We start from the raw sequence: 19,846 nt of genomic DNA, 5'->3' as shown, positions 1-19,846 counted from the left end.
GGTGCATAGCGGTGCATCTGGAAATACTGTGTGTATCTATTTTTGCTCAAGTGAACATCTCTCACCAGTGTCAGTAGTGAGATTTGAGATTCCTTGATTATTGGCCCAGAGGAGGGATGTCACAGATAGATAGGAGAAAGACACATGTAGTTATGGCACCCATACCCCAGGGTGCTCTTGGAATTCAGTGATCTAACCATATCCAGATTATACTGCCACATCAGTTGGCCAGCCATGCTGGAAGTTAGCAGGCTAATGATGTAATCCAGCCCTGTGAGTATGTTTTGGAGTTTATATGATACAGTGGGTTTGGAGGACCTGCTAGTCAATAAAATGGTCCATAGATTCATGCATGCATACATACATACATACATGCATGCATACATACATACAAATATTTCAGGCACAGGCAATAATGTCTTCTAGCCTGCCAATATACCATAACAGTTATCCCCATAATAAGTGACCAAGTATTTTTCAAAAACATTTAAACTTGTGGCACTTAAATATAATTTGGTAGCATATTCCTAGCATAATCTTTTCTCTCAGAGAACCAATTAGTACATCTCTCATTCCTATATAATCTCCTACACAGGTTGTCTGATGATTCTGTACTACCCCTTGATAACCTTAAACATTCCCAGAGTAAGTTGTATCTAAATGCTCTATATACCTGGGTAAGGACTACTCTTAAATTTATGTATGAAACACTGCAAAAGGGCAGTTATTTTAATCTTTTGGAACTTTCACATCCATGGATGCTCTTGGTAAATTTTCAGTGCTCTATTTCCAGTTTACTCACTACAGTTTTCATAAAAGTTTTCCATAGTATTATTCCATTGTCTGGTTTAGGTGTAGTTTAACTTACACATAATGATTTCATCATTTCTTATTTCCTAGACTTTATATATCTTTTTATACAGCCTAGCAGGTGGACCTAGAAGGAGCTAGAAGATTACCTGTAGCTGGAGCCAAATTAACCCTATGTGCGGGAGTAATGCTGTAAAAGAATATTTAATCTGAAAGCAACAGAGGTGTTTGCCTCAAAGTTTAGATGGATTACAGAGGGTATCTGGAATATGGAAGCTATACATTTGGTAGCCTTTTACACAAACAAGGGCCTGTCCAAGAAAGTTATACAGCTAGGAGCCTGATACCCAGACAAGGGCCTGGCCAGGGCCAGAGAGGCCAGTCAGTCTGAAGACAAGCTCATTAATTTAGATATAAACCCTTTTATCATCTGCTAGATAGCTAACTGGCTCACTGATAGAACCCAGGAGGTCAAAATAGGTGAGGCTAACTCCACCAAGATGCCAGTCACTAGCAGAGTCCCCTAGGGCTCAGTACTAGGCCTGCTCCTTTTTGTCATCTATTTCTCTGAAATGGAAGCAAATGCTGAAGGTTTATAGCTGACTAAGTTTGCAGATGCTTGCAAGCTGAGGGTTATTATCGACTTCCCCGCAGACACCAGCATTCTTTAAGAAGGTCTATCTCTGACTAACAAATGGTGTCAAAGTTATGGTCTTAAATTCAATGCTAAGAAATGCATAATTGTAAGTCAACCATCCCAGCTAATTACCATGGTGATAATGCACCATTAAAAGTTGACCCAATAGTCAGGGACCTGGGTACCCACATAAACAGTAGCCTTAACTTTGACCATCGTGTAGCCGCAGTGGTGAAGAAATCCTTTTATGTTGCATAAGTTATAACTAAGGGTATGGCATCTAGGTCCAAAGGGGTCATTATCCCACTGTACTCCACCTTTATCATACCAATCATAGAGCACAGTACTCCCTTTGGTATGTACCTGACCAGGCATATGCAGCAACTAGAGCAACCTCAGAGGTTCCTTATAAAAAGAATACATGGTATAACAAACTCATCTTATGCAAAGTGCCTTAAATCCCTTTCCCTCTACTCAGTCACCTATAGATTGCTGAGGGGTGATCGATGCCTGGCTTACAAAGCATCCACAAACCCCACACTTATGAATCTCCTACATATTCGTAAGTCAAAGAGTACCAGAAATACAAGGTCTAGGGACCTGAATTTTGTCTGTGACTTAAACAGAGCATGCTGGAGAGATAGATATGTGTCCCAGAGACAACTCTTCCTATGGAGCAGGCTTCCCATCCATGTGAAGCTGAGTTCATCTATTACCCAGTTTAAGCACAACCTAGGCAAGTGGATGGGGAACAGGAAATTTACACCAGGTCTGGCACCCATGTCTTTTAGCACAGAGATAGCTTATAAATACCTGGCTCTCAATGTCCTATTTGGATACAGGACACCATTATTCTTTTGAGAAAACTTGACTAGGCTTAGAAAGGCTCACCAGGTCATTAGCTTAGTAACAGTTGATGAATCTATGACTCTGTGAAGCAATATAGCCTGTATCAAGGCCAGAGCCATAGGTAAGGAAAGCTTGGGTGCTCAGCATAAATGAGACTGAGGAGAACCGTGAGTTCATGAACTTAAATGAACTATTTGACACTTAAATCTGACTAATATATGTATAAAAGCATTTGAGGGGTTATTAAATAGGGTCATAGGTTCACAGGAGATTACTAGGCTAATGGATTAAAAGCTCTTACAAGTCTAGCCAGTTTTACCCAGATTTTACCCAATTTTCTATCCCTAGGGGAAAGATAACAAGGGTCAGCAAGAAGGATTTTGACTATTTATACAGACTGTCTTTGTCCATAAGAGACATGAGGTGCCACCTCAGGAGTGAATATGCAATTTCCCATCCATTGATCTAGATTGCACTTGAAGATGGTCAGGAAAGGCCTCTGCTTCATGTGACTAGGAAGCCTATTGCAGAGGTGGTGCAATCTCTGGGACACATATCTGTCTCTCCAACATGATCTATTCATGTCATTGTATTATATATATAGTGCAGTGACAATTTTACTATGGTAAAATCATTATTTAATTTACAAATGCATCCTTTGTGCGTTTTATGAATGACAAGAATTTATAATATATGTGCTTCATGCAGTAAAATGAAAAAAATGAAAGAAAATCTGTACTATTTTGGAAGAATTCCCTAATTTCTGACTAGAAGATGCCTCAAGACATCACAATGTGTGCGTGTGTGTGTTTGTGTGTGTGTGATATATATATATATATATATATATATATATATATATATATATATATATATATATATATATATATATATATATGGGTCTACATTGTTAAATTGAAAGTACAGTTCATCAAACCGTATTTTGTTGAACTCACTTCTGCAAAAGTGCATTCCGTCGAAAATGCATTTTTGCGGAATAAAAAAATAAAAACTAAATAAAAAAAAAAAATAACACACTACACAGTATTATACACAGTATAAGAACAGTATACGTTGATGTACAACTAATGCTACATGCCAACGGCATGTTTTTTTGTTTGTTTTCTTTAGCAAAAGTGCATTTTTGACAAAATGCACTTTAGTTGAAGTAATTTCGAAAAAGTACGGTTCGATGAGCCGACAAAACAAATAGGACCCCTATATATATGTGTATATATATATATATATATATATATATATATATATATATATGGATTCCATACATTAGGTCGAATTACACTTATTCGAAAATGATACCAGGCATTGCACTTCACTGAAAGCTCACTTGACTGAAAGCTCACTTGGTCGAAGTTCATTTGGTCGAAAATGGAATATAGCTCCTGCCCCACTGCAGTGCAACCCTGGAGTGAGAATATTAAATAAGGGTGTGTGTGGGGGGCACAGACCCCTACAATAATTTTAATGTATTCACTATTATAAGAAGGTATATCCATTAGAAATGCATTGATATACATATCTTTATAGGTTCATAGGTAGGTACTAGGCTATCGGCCCTAGGGCCCATACAAGCCTAGCCAAAAAATGTACCCTGGCTTTTGCCACCCAAGAAAATTATTTTCCTGTGCCCCTGTCGAGCAGAGCCACAGAAGTGATCCCCGGGGTGAATTTCCCATTTCCCATCCAATCATCAAGATTTTTCTTGAAGAGTGCTAATGAGGAGCTCTGTTTGACATAGATAGGTAGTCTGTTCCAGACTATGGGAAGTCTCTGGGACAGGAATCTATCCCTCCAGCATGTTCTGTTTATTGTGGTGACAAGGTTAAGGTCCCTAGAGCGTGTAGCTCGGAGGGATTGGGATTTCTTCAAGTGGAGCATGTCCAACAGCTCTGGGCTTGACATAGCTTTGTATGTTAGGCAGAGATCGCCCCTGAGTAGGCGATATGCGATGGAGTAAAGCTGTAGTTTTTTGAGACGGTCTGCAGAGGGCATCTGTTTGAGGCCAGTAATCCTCTTTGTGAGGTATTTCTGTGGTCTTTCCAGTTGTTGTAGATGTCTTGTGAGGTACATACTAAAAGGGGCGTTGTACTCTATAATGGGTCTAATGAGTGATGAGTAGAGGGGAACAATGACCTCTTTTTTTCTGGATGAGAATCCTTTTGTGATGAGATGAGCCATGTAGAAGGATTTCCTGACCACTGTGGTGATGTGATTATCAAAGGAGAGACTACTGTCCACCTGTGTCCCAAGGTCTCTTATCACATTTTCGGCATTAAGTAGACTACCAGCTATGTGGTAGTTCATGGGTACAGAGTTTCTACCAAAGGGGATGACAATACACTTTTTGGCATTGAGCTTCAGGCCATGGCTTTGACACCAAGTATCTGTCTCAGTGAGACCCTTTTGTAGTTTGTCTACATCGTTAGGAGTTTCGATTATGGCTCCTAGTTTGCAGTCATCTGCAAACTTTGTTAGCCAAAGACCTTCTGTGTTGGCCTGCACTTCAGAGAAGTAGATACTAAACAGGAGAGAACCCAGGACTGAACCCTGTGGTACTCCACTTGTCACTGGTCTGATGTCGGATTTGGAATCCGCTACTTTCACAGTGTGGGTTCTGTCCGTGAGCCAGCTGGCAACCCATCTTGTGACATAGGGATTTATACCTAGTTTAGTGAGCTTATCTATAATTCCAGAGTGGGGGATGGTGTCGAAAGCCTTGACGAGATCTAGATAAGCTGTGTGAACCATTTTACCCTCATCTATGGCTTTGGTGACTGCTTCAAAGAAGTCAATCAGGTTTAGGAGACATAATCTGCCTTTTACAAATCCAAACCGAGTAGGGTCCAGAGTTTGGAGATTACCAATGTCTTTGTTTATGAGTTCCACGATGAAATGTAAAAACTATTGGCATGCCCCCCACACCCCCCAATGTACAAATATATATATATATATATATATTTATATATATATATATATATATATATATATATATATATATATATATATATATATATATATATATATATATTTCTGTTTACCAGGATTGTCTGACTGAGCAAGAGCTGCCCCTTTTCAGCAGAGTCCTGGAAAGAAAAGCTGCAAGAAATACACAAGAGGTACTTTGACAGAATTATTCAGGAGGAAGCAAATCAGAATACATGCAGATAATTTTATAGTGATGAAAATATTGTCAGGATGTTTACATAACAGGATGAAAAGTAATTGATAAAGTGTAACATACATTTAGTATATCTACACAATGCTTTGAAAGAAGTATTAGAAAGACAAAGGAAAAAAGTAAAGTAAGACAAAAGATAAGAGATGTTAGGGTACAGGGAGTAGTATATTAAGAAGGGAAAGCTGAGAGGAATAAGTTAAGGAGAAAGATAGGCTGTAGTTTTTATTAAATCTTCATTGATTTAAAGTAGTTAGTGCACTGCTTAATATTATCCATGTATATGTTTATATATATATATATATATATATATATATATATATATATATATAGATATATATATTTAAAAAACTTCAAATGACCATGCTGAAAAAATAAACGAACTAGGACTAGAAGTTTTAGCGCTTTCGTCCTTTTATTAGTATCTGGGCTTCATCAGAAACATATGCACAAAAATACCCTCATCTTCAATTTTATAGTGTCGATAAACAAAGGATGAATAAAAGAAAATGGTGTCTGCAACCATAAAATTGTAAGCAACCTATCAGGAAGAACAGAAACATGACTAGGGGAGTGGTTATGTGAACCATCTCAATGCACATTTAATATTAAGATTATCATTAATGCCTGGGGAAGTTTCTGCATTGAGTAAAAGTTGCCATTTTAATTCTCTTACTTTCAGGCAAGATTTAACATCCCCTACAAAAATATCAACCTACTCGAGCACAAAAAATGCAAACATTTCAAAGTTCATACAGTCCACACTATGTTTTGTCAGTCCGTTTATTTTTTCAGCATGGTCATTTGAAGTTGTTTATTTTTTTGTTATTAAGTCTCTTTTAAAGGTTTTTGCTATATATATATATATATATATATATATATATATATATATAGATATATATATATAGATAAGTATATATATATATATATATATATATATATATATATATGGATCTAGGACATTTCACCGAAAGCACATTTCACCGAAACTCAAATTAGTGTGCACTTTTCACCGAAAGCTCAATTCACCGAAAACACAGTTCACTGAAACACATTTTACCGAAAGTTGTATATGGCCTTGTCCCCACTGTAGTGCGACCCTGGAGTTAGTATATATAGTAGGGGGGTGTGGGGGACATAGCCTCCCACATATTTTAAATGTTTTGAACTATATACATGCATACTTGCAATTGCAATATATTACTCTTATCCAAACATGATATATACTTAAAATATGTGGGGGGCTACGCCTACCACACCACTCATGTGGGAGGCAGTGCACCCCAGACCCCCCTACTATATATACTAACTCCAGGGTCGCACTACAATGGGGACAAGGCCATATACGACTTCCGGTGAAATGTGTTTCGGTGAATTGTGTTTTCGGTGATTTGTGTTCGGTCATTTGAGTTTCGGTGAAATGTGCTTTCGGTGAAATGTCCTAGATCCATATATATATATATATATATATATATATATATATATATATATCTATATATATATATATATATATATATATATATATATATATATATATATATATATATATATATATCTACATAGGGACTGAGCTAGGAAAGATGTCCAGCAGGTAAGGGTGATAAAGGATAATGAGGGAAACGTACTCGCAAGCGTGGAGAGTGTGTTGAACAGATGGAAAGAGTACTTTGAGGGGCTGAAGAATGAAGAAAATGAGAGAGAGAGAAGGTTAGATGATGTGGGGATAGTGAATCAGGAAATGCAATGGATTAGCAAGGAGGAAGTAAGGATAGCTATGCAGAGGATGAAGAATGGAAAAGCTGTTGGTCCAGATGACATACCTGTGGAAGCTTGGAGGTGTTTAAGAGAAATGGCAGTGCAATTTTTAACCAGATTGTTTAATGAAATCTTGAAAAGTGAGAGGATGCCTGAGGAGTGGAGAAAAAGTGTTTTCGTACCGATTTTTAAGAATAAGGGTGATGTGCAGAGCTGTAGTAACTACAGAGGGATAAAATTGATCAGACACAGCATGAAATTATGGGAAAGAGTAGTAGAAGCTAGGTTAAGAAGGGAGGTGGTGATTAGTGATCAGCAGCATGGTTTCTTGCCAGGAAAGAGCACTACAGATGCGATGTTTACTCTGAGAGTGTTGATGGAGAAGTACAGAGAAGGTCAGAAGGAGTTGCATTGTGTCTTTATGGACTTAGAGAAAGCATATGACAGGTTGCCTAGAGAGGAGTTGTGGTATTGTATGAGTAAGTTGGGAGTGGCAGAGAAGTATGTAAGAGTGGTACAGGATATGTACAAGGGTAGTGTATCAGCGGTGAAATCTGCAGTGGGAGTGACAGATATCTTTAAGGTGGAGGTGGGATTACATCAAGTATCAGCTCTGAGCCCTTTCCTATTTGCAGTGGTGATGGACAGGTTGACAGACAAGATCAGGCCAGAGTCCCCGTGGACTATGATGTTTGCAGATGACATTGTGATATGTAGTGAGAGTAGGGAACAGGTTGAGGAGACCCTGGAGAGGTTGAGATATGCTCTAGAGAGGAGAGGAATGATGGTCAGCAGGACTAAGACAGAATATATGCGTGTGAATGAGAGGGAGGATAGAGGAATGGTGAGGATGCAGGGAGTAGAGTTGATGAAGGCGGATGAGTTTAAATACTTGGGATCAACAGTTCAGAGTAGTGGCGAGTGTGGAAGAGAGGTGAAGAAGAGAGTACAGGCAGAATGGAGTGGGTGGAGAAGAGTGTCAGGAGTGATTTGTGACAGACGAGTACCAGTAAGAGTGAAAGGGAAGGTCTACAAGAGGGTAGTGAGACCAGCTATGTTATATGGGTTGGAGACAGTGGCATCAACAAAAAGGCAGGGGTCAGAGCTGGATGTGGCAGAGTTAAAGATATTAAGATTTGCACTGGGTATGACGAGGGTAGACAGGATTAGGAATAAGTATATGAGAGGGTCAGCACAGGTTGGATGGTTTGGAGACAAAGCCAGAGAGGCAAGATTACATTGGTTTGGACATGTGCTGAGGAGGGATGCTGGGTATACTGGGAAAAGGATGCTAAGGATGAAGCTGCCAGGTAAGAGGAAAAGAGGAGGGCCTAAGATAAGGTTTATGGATGTGGTGAGAGAAGATATGCAGGTGGTTGGTGTGACAGAGCAAGATGCAGAGGACAGCAAAAAATGGAAACAGATGATCCGCTGTGGCAACCCCTAATGGGAACAGCCAAAAGAAAAAGGTACATATAAGTAACCATTTGAAATATTGGGATTCACATGAGTGAGTGCTATAATATAGAGACTGAATTGCCAGAAATGTGGACTTACATACATCAAGTCCGAGACTGACATTTCTTGGAATATTCCCTTTTTTCTTGGGTGTGATGATCTCAGAGGTGGTATATATAAGTTTGGGGTCGGGCTTGCCCCCCAACATTGGGAGATGCAGGGGTGCTTACCTCCCTTGGGAAAAAAGAAGTTTAAAGGAGAAGACCCATGTTCGATATTTGCTCTTCTCCTGGATTTTCAGACTTTTTTGTTCAGCATGTCAGGATATATATGTATGTATCTATATATATATATATATATATATATATATATATATATATATATATATATATATTTTATATAAATATATATATATTTATACATATATATACATATTTATATAAATATATTATTGATATATATATATATATATATTATTTATATATATATATATATATATATATATATATATATATATATATATATATATATATATATATATATATATATATATATATATATATATATAGGTTTACTATCACAATACCGATGTGTAATTGCACGGCTATGAAGTATTCGAACAACAGATGTTCGAATACTTCATAGGTTGGCAGGTGATGTGAGCAAACGTTATCATTGTGAATGGACTGTGCATTCGCAATTATAACGTTCGCTCATGTGAGGGGATCGCGGTACAGTGCGGTTAGGGAAATACATCCCTTTCCTCACTGTAGTGCGATCTTGGAGTTGGAATATTAAGTTGGGGGGGTTGCAGGGGGGCTTGCCCCCCTGAATAAATGTGTGTTTAGGCTAATTAGGTAGGGAGTTACGGGACGGGTGGGAGTGCTGTGTATTGTCGGAAATGTCGCAAGCGACATTTCCGACAATACACAGCTGTTTTCGACATTAGGGACATACGGAAATGTTCATTTCCGATGTATAAATTCGAAAATTCAGACACGCTTTGTTCTGATTTTCAATTTATGATAGTAAACCATATATATATATATATATATATATATATATATATATATATATATATATATATATATATATATATATATATACACACACACACACACACACACACACACACACACACACACACACACACACACACGGACTATATGGATGTGTGTGTGTGTGTGTGTGTGTGTGTGTGTGTGTGTGTGTGTGTGTGTGTGTGTATGTCTGTGCATGTGCTCACACACATGTGTAGATGCATATAAATATATATATGGATAGATACACAACCACTCACTTAACATTCATATATAGCGCTTTTCTGTGTGTCCTGTACAGTTTCAGGCAGTGAGCCCTAATGAGGTGGAATCAGTGGTCTTACGAAAAATAAATAAATGAAGGATATTAAATAAAACTGAAAATACCCAATAACTTATGGATGACAATATCTTTAGGTTAAGCATTGTCTTATCCAGTAGTTTTTCTGAGAAGTTCAGATGAAAGGACTTAACCTAAATGAAGTGTTCTCAGCCAGTAAATGAATTTCTGGCCTGGGCAATTTACCCGTTTATACATATCAGTTTTTATTTACATCTCATTAAGGCTTTATTCTTGGTGAAATATGTTATGGGGTAATCAGGGATATGCCACGTATTTACCATGGTTAATGTTTATGTATTTTGGTAAGTGTTTTTTTATAGAGCTTGGTTGGATAAATTGCTTTTTTTTCTTTGCTGAAGCCTGTCATTTCATGAATTTGTTGAGAGAGCTACAATTTTAGAGGAAAGGGCTGCATTCTGGGATCTGGTGTTCAGTTCCAAACATGGCAGGTAAATTCCCCTTTATGGCATCACCATCCATGTACATACCACAGTGCTATTAGGCTGTGTTGCAGGATGTCCTCCTACACTTGATTGTTGGGTTGCTGTAGAAGAGCTGTGTGTACTGTCAGGGAAGGCAACACTTAATGGCTGGCATTTGTCTGCTTGTGCTGTTTTGTTTGTATTATGGCTGTGTGCATGCATATGTACACACATCTGTATACTTATCTACATCTAATTATAATTAGATTTCTTTTTATAAGTTTATGTGTGGGTGAGTGGACCTCTTTGTGTTCAGCGGCTGCTGTGATCATTGGGCTCTCTTATTCTTACACTGTTAGCTTTAGCTGCCTGCTACATTGGCAGATTACTTGCTATCTTACACTGCTAACTTTAGCTGCCTGCTACACTGGAAGATCACTCGCTATCTTACACTGTTAGCTTTAGCTGCCTGCTAAACATGCAGCTCACTTGCTATCTTACACTGTTAGCTTTAGCTCCCTGGTACATTGGCAGATCACTTGCTATCTTACACTGTTAGCTTTAGCTGTCTGCTACATTAGCAGATCACTTGCTATAGCTCCTGGACCCTGAATCAGTGCTGTAACTCTGTGCTACATCAGTGTTGGCCCACAGTCTCATTTTCTCTGGATTGCATTAACACACTTTTATGCTGAGTTGCTGTTTTGTGTGTATGTGTGTATATATATATATATATATATATATATATATATATATATATATATTGTAGGAATTTGCCATATTCACTTGTTGTGCATTAACTCTGTACTGTATGCCACGTCTGTCAATCTTACAATGAAAAAATAAGTGTTACACTATACTCAGTAAATGCAAAAATCTGACATGTTAACCTGTCTTATTTCCCCAGGGCAGCAAACCTTCTCAGTCTTCTTATGGGGACTTGTGATCCTTACCATCCCTTAATTATGTATACCATCTATGAGGTTGGAATACCTATTACCCATACCCCCTTACTTATGTATACCATCTCTGAGATTGGTATACCTATTACCCATACCCCCTTACTTATGTATACCATCTCTGAGGTTGGTATACCTATTACCCATACCCCCTTACTTATGTATACCATCTCTGAGGTTGGAATACCTACAAGAAAAGTTGAAAGTAAACTAGGATGATCTGTCGAACTTTTCACAAACTAAGTTTTCTCTGAACTGACACTATGTAGTGCAGGCATAGATAACAACTGGGAAGTTAGGATGCTGATACTGTGCAGAGTGTTGGCTGTTCTTTGAAGGCTTTTATTCATAAGAAATTATTAGGAGCATTGTGTCTGTCAACGTTTGCATTTATGTTAATTAGATATCCCTGACTCGAGACAGATCTTCCTGATTTTCTGGGGCTATGCCTCTAATTTCCTCATCTAGAGGTTCTGAGGTATTTCTGAGGGTTACCTGACATTGGCAAGTAGAATATGCATTTCTGTGAATATTTATTTAAGATTTAAGTAGTGCTTGCCTAGTACAAGAGCTGGGAGAAATGATTTTAACGTCATCATAAGCCCTGTGTTAACATGTATGGATGTTAATAGCGATACCATCTCGAAAATGTTTTAGCTAAAATGTAGCTTTACTCGACTTTACAATGGAATCAGACTTTGACATGTACTGCCCTGTGTTATATAAACTTAATGTTGGGATCCTGCAGTTGAAGGAACCAGGTTTACGCAAGTAGCATCCTATGCTTTAATCTGAAGAATACATCTCAGGTGTCCCTGATTTGGCAGATCATTTCTGATTTCACCTCATATTTTTACCCTGTTCCAAGTAAGATTTTTTTTTCATTTTGTTGAAAAATCACTGAAGATTACAGTCAGTCAGCAATGCCAGACATTACAGTTTCATACTTCTTATTGACCAGGAAATGGACATTGATGCAAAACCTGTTGTCCTTTAACTTTGTAGGTAAACTATAGTAATATTTAAAAAATGTTCCATGTTCTTGGGCCTTTGTCCCCTCATTAGTTTTGATTTTGTCTCTGATTTTTGAGTGAATAAATTTGAGAGCTATGAATTCTGAAGCAAGGTAATCTCTCCATGTATTCATTTCATGGGTGCTAAGTTCTATTACTGTCATGTACAAGAAAATCAAAATAACGAAGATGGAATACTCTGAAGTGTTGTGTGTTAATATACATGCAGGAAGGACATGACCTTATGTGCGTCAGGCGAGTTGTTTCACTTTAGCACAATAGAGTGAGTGCAGAATAAAGGATCCTGGCTGAATTTAAATGTGGCTGAGATTAGCAAACATTGTGTAGAATGTCAATGACTGCGCTCAGAAGCTACCTGCTAAAACAGTATTTTGTGTCACATTATGACCATAAATTATTGAAAAAAATGATTTCAAAAGGTTTGGGAAAGTTTTACTTGCTAAGCTTTTTACTGTCAATGATAAGAATTACTTTAGTTGAGAACAGTTAATAAAATGACTCACTAGTACAGACCTACATTTCCTGCAGTGATGACACCATTTTTGTGAATGCTCTGTAAAAGTTACATTTCACCGCTGGTGTCAATTCTTTGGTTTCTTTGCAAACACATGAACAGTCAGTACACAGCGAAAACTCATAAAATGGGAAGTAAAATACCTAAATAATGTTTAAACATTTTCCTACTCTGTAGTAAAACTGTCTGCCTGTCTGCTGTTGCATTTATGTGAAACATTTCTACAAGATTAATTTAATTAACAGGCTTAGTGAACTGACCTTTCATGGACCCTTTCCAACCATGACCTGGCCAGAATGGCAAAGGTAATTTCAATACATATAGACAGTTTGGAGTAACAAGCACATTTCTTTCCTTTAGGGAGGTGATTAAAAGCAAGTAGCAAGTGAATGTATGAATATTTTCTGTGGGCTATCTAAATGCATATACACTTGCAATGCATTACAGGATGCAAATGACATAACTCCTTTCAATCTATATATGAAATAATACACCTGTTACTTTGGAACACTTACCTGTCTGCGGACATGAGAATGTTCTTCACCAGGTATGTTGTATGCACTTGTTTGCAGTGTCTTAGCAATGAGAAGGTAGTAAACAGAAATAACAGATAGTGGGATAATATAGAACACTAAAAAGCATAGAACAGAATGGACCTCTTGAAGTAGTTTTTCAGAAGCAGGGTATGGGGCGCAGGATTCAAAGGTCACGTTACTTTCTGAGTTTGTGAACAAATATAAATCTGAATATACCGCCTCTGGAGCAGCAAAGAGTACCGATGCAAGCCAAATACAAACAGCTTTACAGCATGTTCTGAAAAGTGCATCAGGGGTCTGCAAGTCCATGGGCCTCACAACTGCTTGATATCTAAAACAGATATCAGAAAAAAGAAAGTTAGTTTTGCATGTGTTTTTTGCAGGTAAATGAAGAAGTGCAATAGAACTCTTAACAATACAATCATAGCTTAATGAATTCAATTATTTAAGAGTAATTGCTCTTAAAGAGTAAAGTGAAGGTTAAAGACTACATATGAACTTCAGATTTATAGATATGAGTCCAGTGTCATATATACAATTTATATATTTAATGTGTATTATTGCAAAATCCAGGACAATCAGTCCTCGACAAGATTCTACATTGTGAACAAAAATATGTAGATATTCACCCAGTGTAATAGCTTTATGTCTGTCTTCCCTGAAACAGATGCCGCACCGACAAAGGACCAAACACATAGACCCACATATGCAGAGGTGCTCACATGTAACTTACCCAAATCTCAAAGGTCTCTCAGGCACAGTTCTCAGAAACTCCACATACACCCAAACAATACAATGCCCGTCATAAAACATAAAGCGACATCTCATTGTGTCTAAACTACCAAACCCATAAGGTGAAACATTCCACAGCCCAAAATTCTTTCCATAGGAGACTCCATTGTTAGACACACTGATCTCACTCTTAGGTGGATAAGGTGAAGGTTACAATTAGTTTACTGACAGGGGCCAGATCCACCAGATCATACAAGTACTCAGATCACTTATACTTAAGTACCAGTATGACTCAGTCATAATCCATATGGGTGATGCCACAATACCAGCAGAAAATGATCGACTTTAGCAATTGGCTTAGCTACTTGTGTCATTCCAAAGGGGTACAATAATTGTCAGCCTGGTTCATAGGTTCATGTGTTCATAGGATGATACTAGGCTATTGGCCCAGTGGCCCTTATAAGCCTAGCCAAGAATTTCACCCATGTTCCTAGAATGTCAGCACATGTTTCCCCTGTCCAGCAGGGACACAGGTGGGATCCCAGGGGTGTATTTTCTGTTTCCCATTCAGTCATCCAGGTTCCTCTTAAAGACGGCTAGAGAGGTAGTCTGCTTAACATGGAGAGGGAGTCTATTCCATAAATGGGGGAGTCACACATCTATCCCATCAACAGCTTCTATTAATTTCATAGACCAGGTTGAGGCCTTGCATGCGGGTTGCCCCAGTGGATTTTGACTTATGGATATGCAGCAACTCCATCAAGGCTGGATCTGAGATGGCCTTGTTTGCCAGACACAGGTCAACTCTGAGCAGTCTGTATGAGACTGAGTAGAGGGACAAGGCTTTTAGCCTATCTGTATAGGACAGGTGTTTGAGACCCTGGATTTTCCTGGTCAGGAACCTCTGTGGTCTCTCCAGCTGCTGCATGTGCTTGGCAAGGTACATGCTGAAGGGGGCATTGTACTCAATAATGGGTCTGATAAGGGACGAATACAGGAATGTTATGACCTCCTTGTTCCTGGATGAAATAACCTTATTTATGAGGTGAGCTGTAGAAAGCCTTCCATACAATGGAAGCAATGTGGTGGTCAAAAGTCAGGTCAACCTGGGTGTCCAAGTCCCTCATGACTGCTTGCGTGCTTAGTACATTGTTATTAATGTGATAATTAGTGGGGATGCCATTTTCCCCAAAGGGGATAATGATGCATTTCTTGGCATTCAGATTGAGGTCATGCTCCTGGCACAAGTCATTAGTTTGGTAAGGCCCTCTTGGAGGATGTTCACATCACTAGGGGAATTTAAGACAGCACCCAGCTTGCAGTCATCTGCAAACCTGGTCAGCCACAGACCACTGGTTTTGGCTTGCAGCTCAGAAAAATATATCCCAAACAATAGAGGCCCCAAGACCAATCCTTGGGGTAAACAAGTCGTTATGGGTCTATTGCTAGAGATGGCTTCCCCTATTTTGACTGAGTGGGTTCTATCAGTGAGCCAGTTAGCTACCCATCTGGTAACATATGGGTTGATGCCTAGCTGGGAGAGTAGATTATGCCTGAGTGGGTAATAGTGTTGAAGGCTTTGGCTAGGTCAAGGTAAGTGGTGTGCACCATCTTTCCCTCATCCGTAGCTTTGGTGACCAAGTTTAATAGGCATGATCTCCCTTTGACAAAACCAAACTATGTGGGGTCAAGCATTTGGAGGTTTCCAATGTCCTTGTTTATAAGGTCCATGATAATGCATTCCATGGCCTTGCAGATCAGGCTAGTTAGGCTGATTGACATATGATTGCCTGGGTCAGTGGACGCTCCACCTTTATATAGAGGGATGACAGTGGTTGTCCTTCAATCAGCTGGGATGAAGCCAGTGCTCAGGCTTTGGTTGAATAGGGTGTCTAATGGAGCTGAGGGTTCATGCCTGAGCTCATGTAGGATGCAGCCAGGGATGTTGTCAGGTCCCATGGAGATTGTATTTTTTGCCTTTGAGAGAGCATTAAAGACCTGCTTCCTGGTGTTTAGGGGAGGAAGGCAGGTGCTGGGGATGTCCTGGTTTACTGATGGGGGGGGGGGCAGGGGAGTGAAGTTTTCACTGAACCTGTCTGCCAGCAGATTGGCTATATCTACAGCATTTGTGTATATGGTGTTCTTGATCACCAGTTCAGAGCAGAAGATTTTGGTGATACCGTTGAGATTGCAGACATATGTGAAGAAAACCTTGTGATTGTCCTTAGTGGATGTGGTCAATTTGGACTCAAAGTTAGCCTTAGAGGATTTCACCAGTGACCTTATTTGCTTGTTCAAAGGAGAGATTGCTTCCAACTTGGCACCTGCTCCTTCTTAGTCTTGGACAGCAATTTATTCCTTTTATTATAGAGTTTGTTTATTGCTGCTGTCCATCAGACAGGTTTACTCTTCCTTGAAGAAGATGATTTGGTCCTGTCAGGTTTTGCTGAGTCCATACAGCTATGTAGGTGCTCATAATTTTTTTTGGTGTAGGCTTGGAAATTAGTGCTTGTTTCAACTGAAGTGATGTTGGCTATGAAGCTGCTTCTACCTGCTGTGAGGCAATTGTAGTCAGCTCTGGAAAAGTTTTTTTTTTTTACCCTGATAAGGGGGGGGGGGGGTCAGGGGAGATGGTGACTTCAAAAGTGATCACTTTATTTTTGGATCTTACCAAGGTGGATGACACTGTAGGGGTGCTACAGTGGCTATTCATGTTGGATAGTACCAGGTCCAGGATATTTTCACCTCCTGCGGGGGTGTCGACCAGGCTTAAAAACCTCAGCTTTGGCCGGCTAAGAACTAGCTGTATTCAACTGGGCGTATAAGAGAATTTAAGTACCTTTATCTGCACTTTTTTTAAAAAAAATACAGTATTTAAATTGATTTTAACTGTGTTGCAGGAATATTAACTGAACTGGAAGTTAGTCAGTGTTTGCTGAATTTTATTATTTGCTAGTAATTACAGGTGTGGGGGTAGCCACATTCTTTGATTTCCTGTCCTTGCCTATTTAAGTAGTACAGTGTGAAATATTTTCTGCTTAAAAACCTCAGCTTTGGCCGGCTAAGAACTAGCTGTATTCAACTGGACGTATAAGAGAATTTAAGTACCTTTATCTGCACTTTTTTAAAAAAAAATACAATATTTAAATTGATTTTAACCGTGTTGCAGGAATATTAACTGAACTGGAAGTTAGTCAGTGTTTGCTGAATTTTATTATTTGCTAGTAATTACACATGTGGGGGTAGCCATATTCTTTGATTTCCTGTCCTTGCCTATTTAAGTGGTACAGTGTGAAATATTTTCTGCTTAAAAACCTCAGCTTTGTCCGGCTAAGAACTAGCTGTATTCAAGTGGACGCATAAGAGAATTTAAGTACCTTTATCTGCAATTTTTTTAAAAAAAATACAGTATTTAAATTGATTTTAACTGTGTTGCAGGAATATTAACTGAACTGGAAGTTAGTCAGTGTTTGCTGAATTTTATTATTTGCTAGTAATTACAGATGTGGGGGTAGCTACATTCTTTGATTTCCTGTCCTTGCCTATTTAAGTGGTACAGTGTGAAATATTTTCTGCTTAAAAACCTCAGCTTTGGCCGGCTAAGAACTAGCTGTATTCAACTGGACCTTTAAGAGAATTTAAGTACCTTTATCTGCACTTTTTTTAAAAAAAATACAGTATTTAAATTGATTTTAACTGTGTTGCAGGAATATTAACTGAACTGGACGTTAGTCAGTGTTTGCTGAATTTTATTATTTGCTAGTAATTACAAGTGTGGGGGTAGCCACATTCTTTGATTTCCTGTCCTTGCCTATTTAAGTGGTACAGTGTGAAATATTTTTTGCTTAAAAACCTCAGCTTTGGCCAGCTAAGAACTAGCTGTATTCAACTGGACGTATAAGAGAATTTAAGTACCTTTATCTGCACTTTTTTTCCCAAAAATACAGTATTTAAATTGATTTTAACTGTGTTGCAGGAATATTAACTGAACTGGAAGTTAGTCAGTGTTTGCTGGATTTTATTATTTGCTAGTAATTACATGTGTAGGGGTAGCCACATTCTTTGATTTCCTGTCCTTGCCTATTTAAGTGGTACAGTGTGAAATATTTTCTGCTTAAAAACCTCAGCTTTGGCCGGCTAAGAACTAGCTGTATTCAACTGGACGTATAAGAGAATTTAAGTACCTTTATCTGCACTTTTTAAAAAAAATACAGTATTTAAATTGATTTTAACTGTGTTGCAGGAATATTAACTGAACTGGAAGTTAGTCAGTGTTTGCTGAATTTTATTATTTGCTAGTAATTACAGGTGTGGAGGTAGCCACATTCTTTGATTTCCTGTCCTTGCCTATCTAAGTGGTACAGTGTGAAATATTTTCTGCTTAAAACCTCAGCTTTGGCTAAGAACTAGCTGTATTCAACTGGACGTATAAGAGAATTTAAATACCTTTATCTGCACTTTTTTTTCAAAAATACAATATTTAAATTGATTTTAACTGTGTTGCAGGAATATTAACTGAACTGGAAGTTAGTCAGTGTTTGCTGAATTTTATTATTTGCTAGTAATTACAGGTGTGGGGGTAGCCACATTCTTTGATTTCCTGTCCTTGCTTATTTAAGTGGTACAGTGTGAAATATTTTCTGCTTAAAAACCTCAGCTTTGGCCGGCTAAGAAATAGCTGTATTCAACTGGACGTATAAGAGAATTTAAGTACCTTTATCTGCACTTTTTTTCAAAAATACAGTATTTAAATTGATTTTAACTGTGTTGCAGGAATATTAACTGAAGTGGAAGTTTTGACTCTGCTCTTCAGTTAGTTCCACCCACCCTCCCTGTTTTTGTTTTGGTGTTAATCTTAGTGGCCTTGAAACTGCCCACCCCTCTTGTAAATTTGTGTTTGGATACTCCTTCTGGGCCCATCTCATTTGCTCACTCAACTGAGTGCAGTGAGATCATATTCTGATTTCAGGCACTCCTACTGTGTACAAAGAGAGCATCTGGGAAACAGAAAAAAAAATTAAGCTTGTTTCCTGCCTTTCCTGTTAAGTGGTATAGACTATTTGTAGGCTTCTGAACCCCCACGCCCTTCTGTGTTGGAGGGAAGCCTTCTAGCTTAGTTTTTTTTTTCTTATAACTAGCCAGTTTTCTAGTTTCTGCACTCAAATCTGTTTCTTTGATCGCAACACTTGTTCAGAAAAAAAAAAGAAAATTTTCATCTGCATTTACTGTACTTGTGTTTCTACCTACTTTATTTTACTTTTGCATCATCTTAAAAGTACTCACTTGTATTTATTACTGCTTGGTGTAACTCATTCTAAGCCTTTTGGTTTAAACACTTGGGCTTCGGACCAGTTGTTTTGCACTGAGAGGGTTTGTGGTCTGCACTGTAGTGGCAGAACAGGTAGCTTACATCCTTCTAGGTTGGGAACTGCTGATTGAGGACTCAGTGTCTGTTATTCTAAAAGTGTATTAATTCTGGTTTAAGCACTTGGGCTGTCAGGCCAGTTATTTTACATTAAGAGGGTTCGTGGTCTGCACTCTTGTGGGAGGAGAGGCTTGACTCTGCC

The 19,846-nt window shown here is 38.4% G+C and overlaps 1 protein-coding gene across 1 annotated transcript in view; it reads right to left on the bottom strand.

The window, feature by feature from the left end:
• The window catches only part of BRS3 (bombesin receptor subtype 3), a 68,176-nt gene that overhangs the window by 24,372 nt on the left and 23,958 nt on the right, over positions 1 to 19,846 (bottom strand). Inside the window, exon 2 of the mRNA XM_044065287.1 lies at positions 13,527 to 13,878. Within this exon, the coding sequence (XP_043921222.1) occupies positions 13,527 to 13,878 (352 nt within the window). The remainder of the gene's footprint in view (positions 1 to 13,526; positions 13,879 to 19,846) is intronic.

This window comes from Protopterus annectens, chromosome 3.part0, assembly GCF_019279795.1.
Source record: "Protopterus annectens isolate FY-2018-M chromosome 3.part0, PAN1.0, whole genome shotgun sequence".
Classification (NCBI taxonomy): domain Eukaryota; kingdom Metazoa; phylum Chordata; order Ceratodontiformes; family Protopteridae; genus Protopterus; species Protopterus annectens.
Note: the sequence above shows the minus strand (reverse complement) of the source record. Positions and strands in the feature narration are given on the sequence as shown.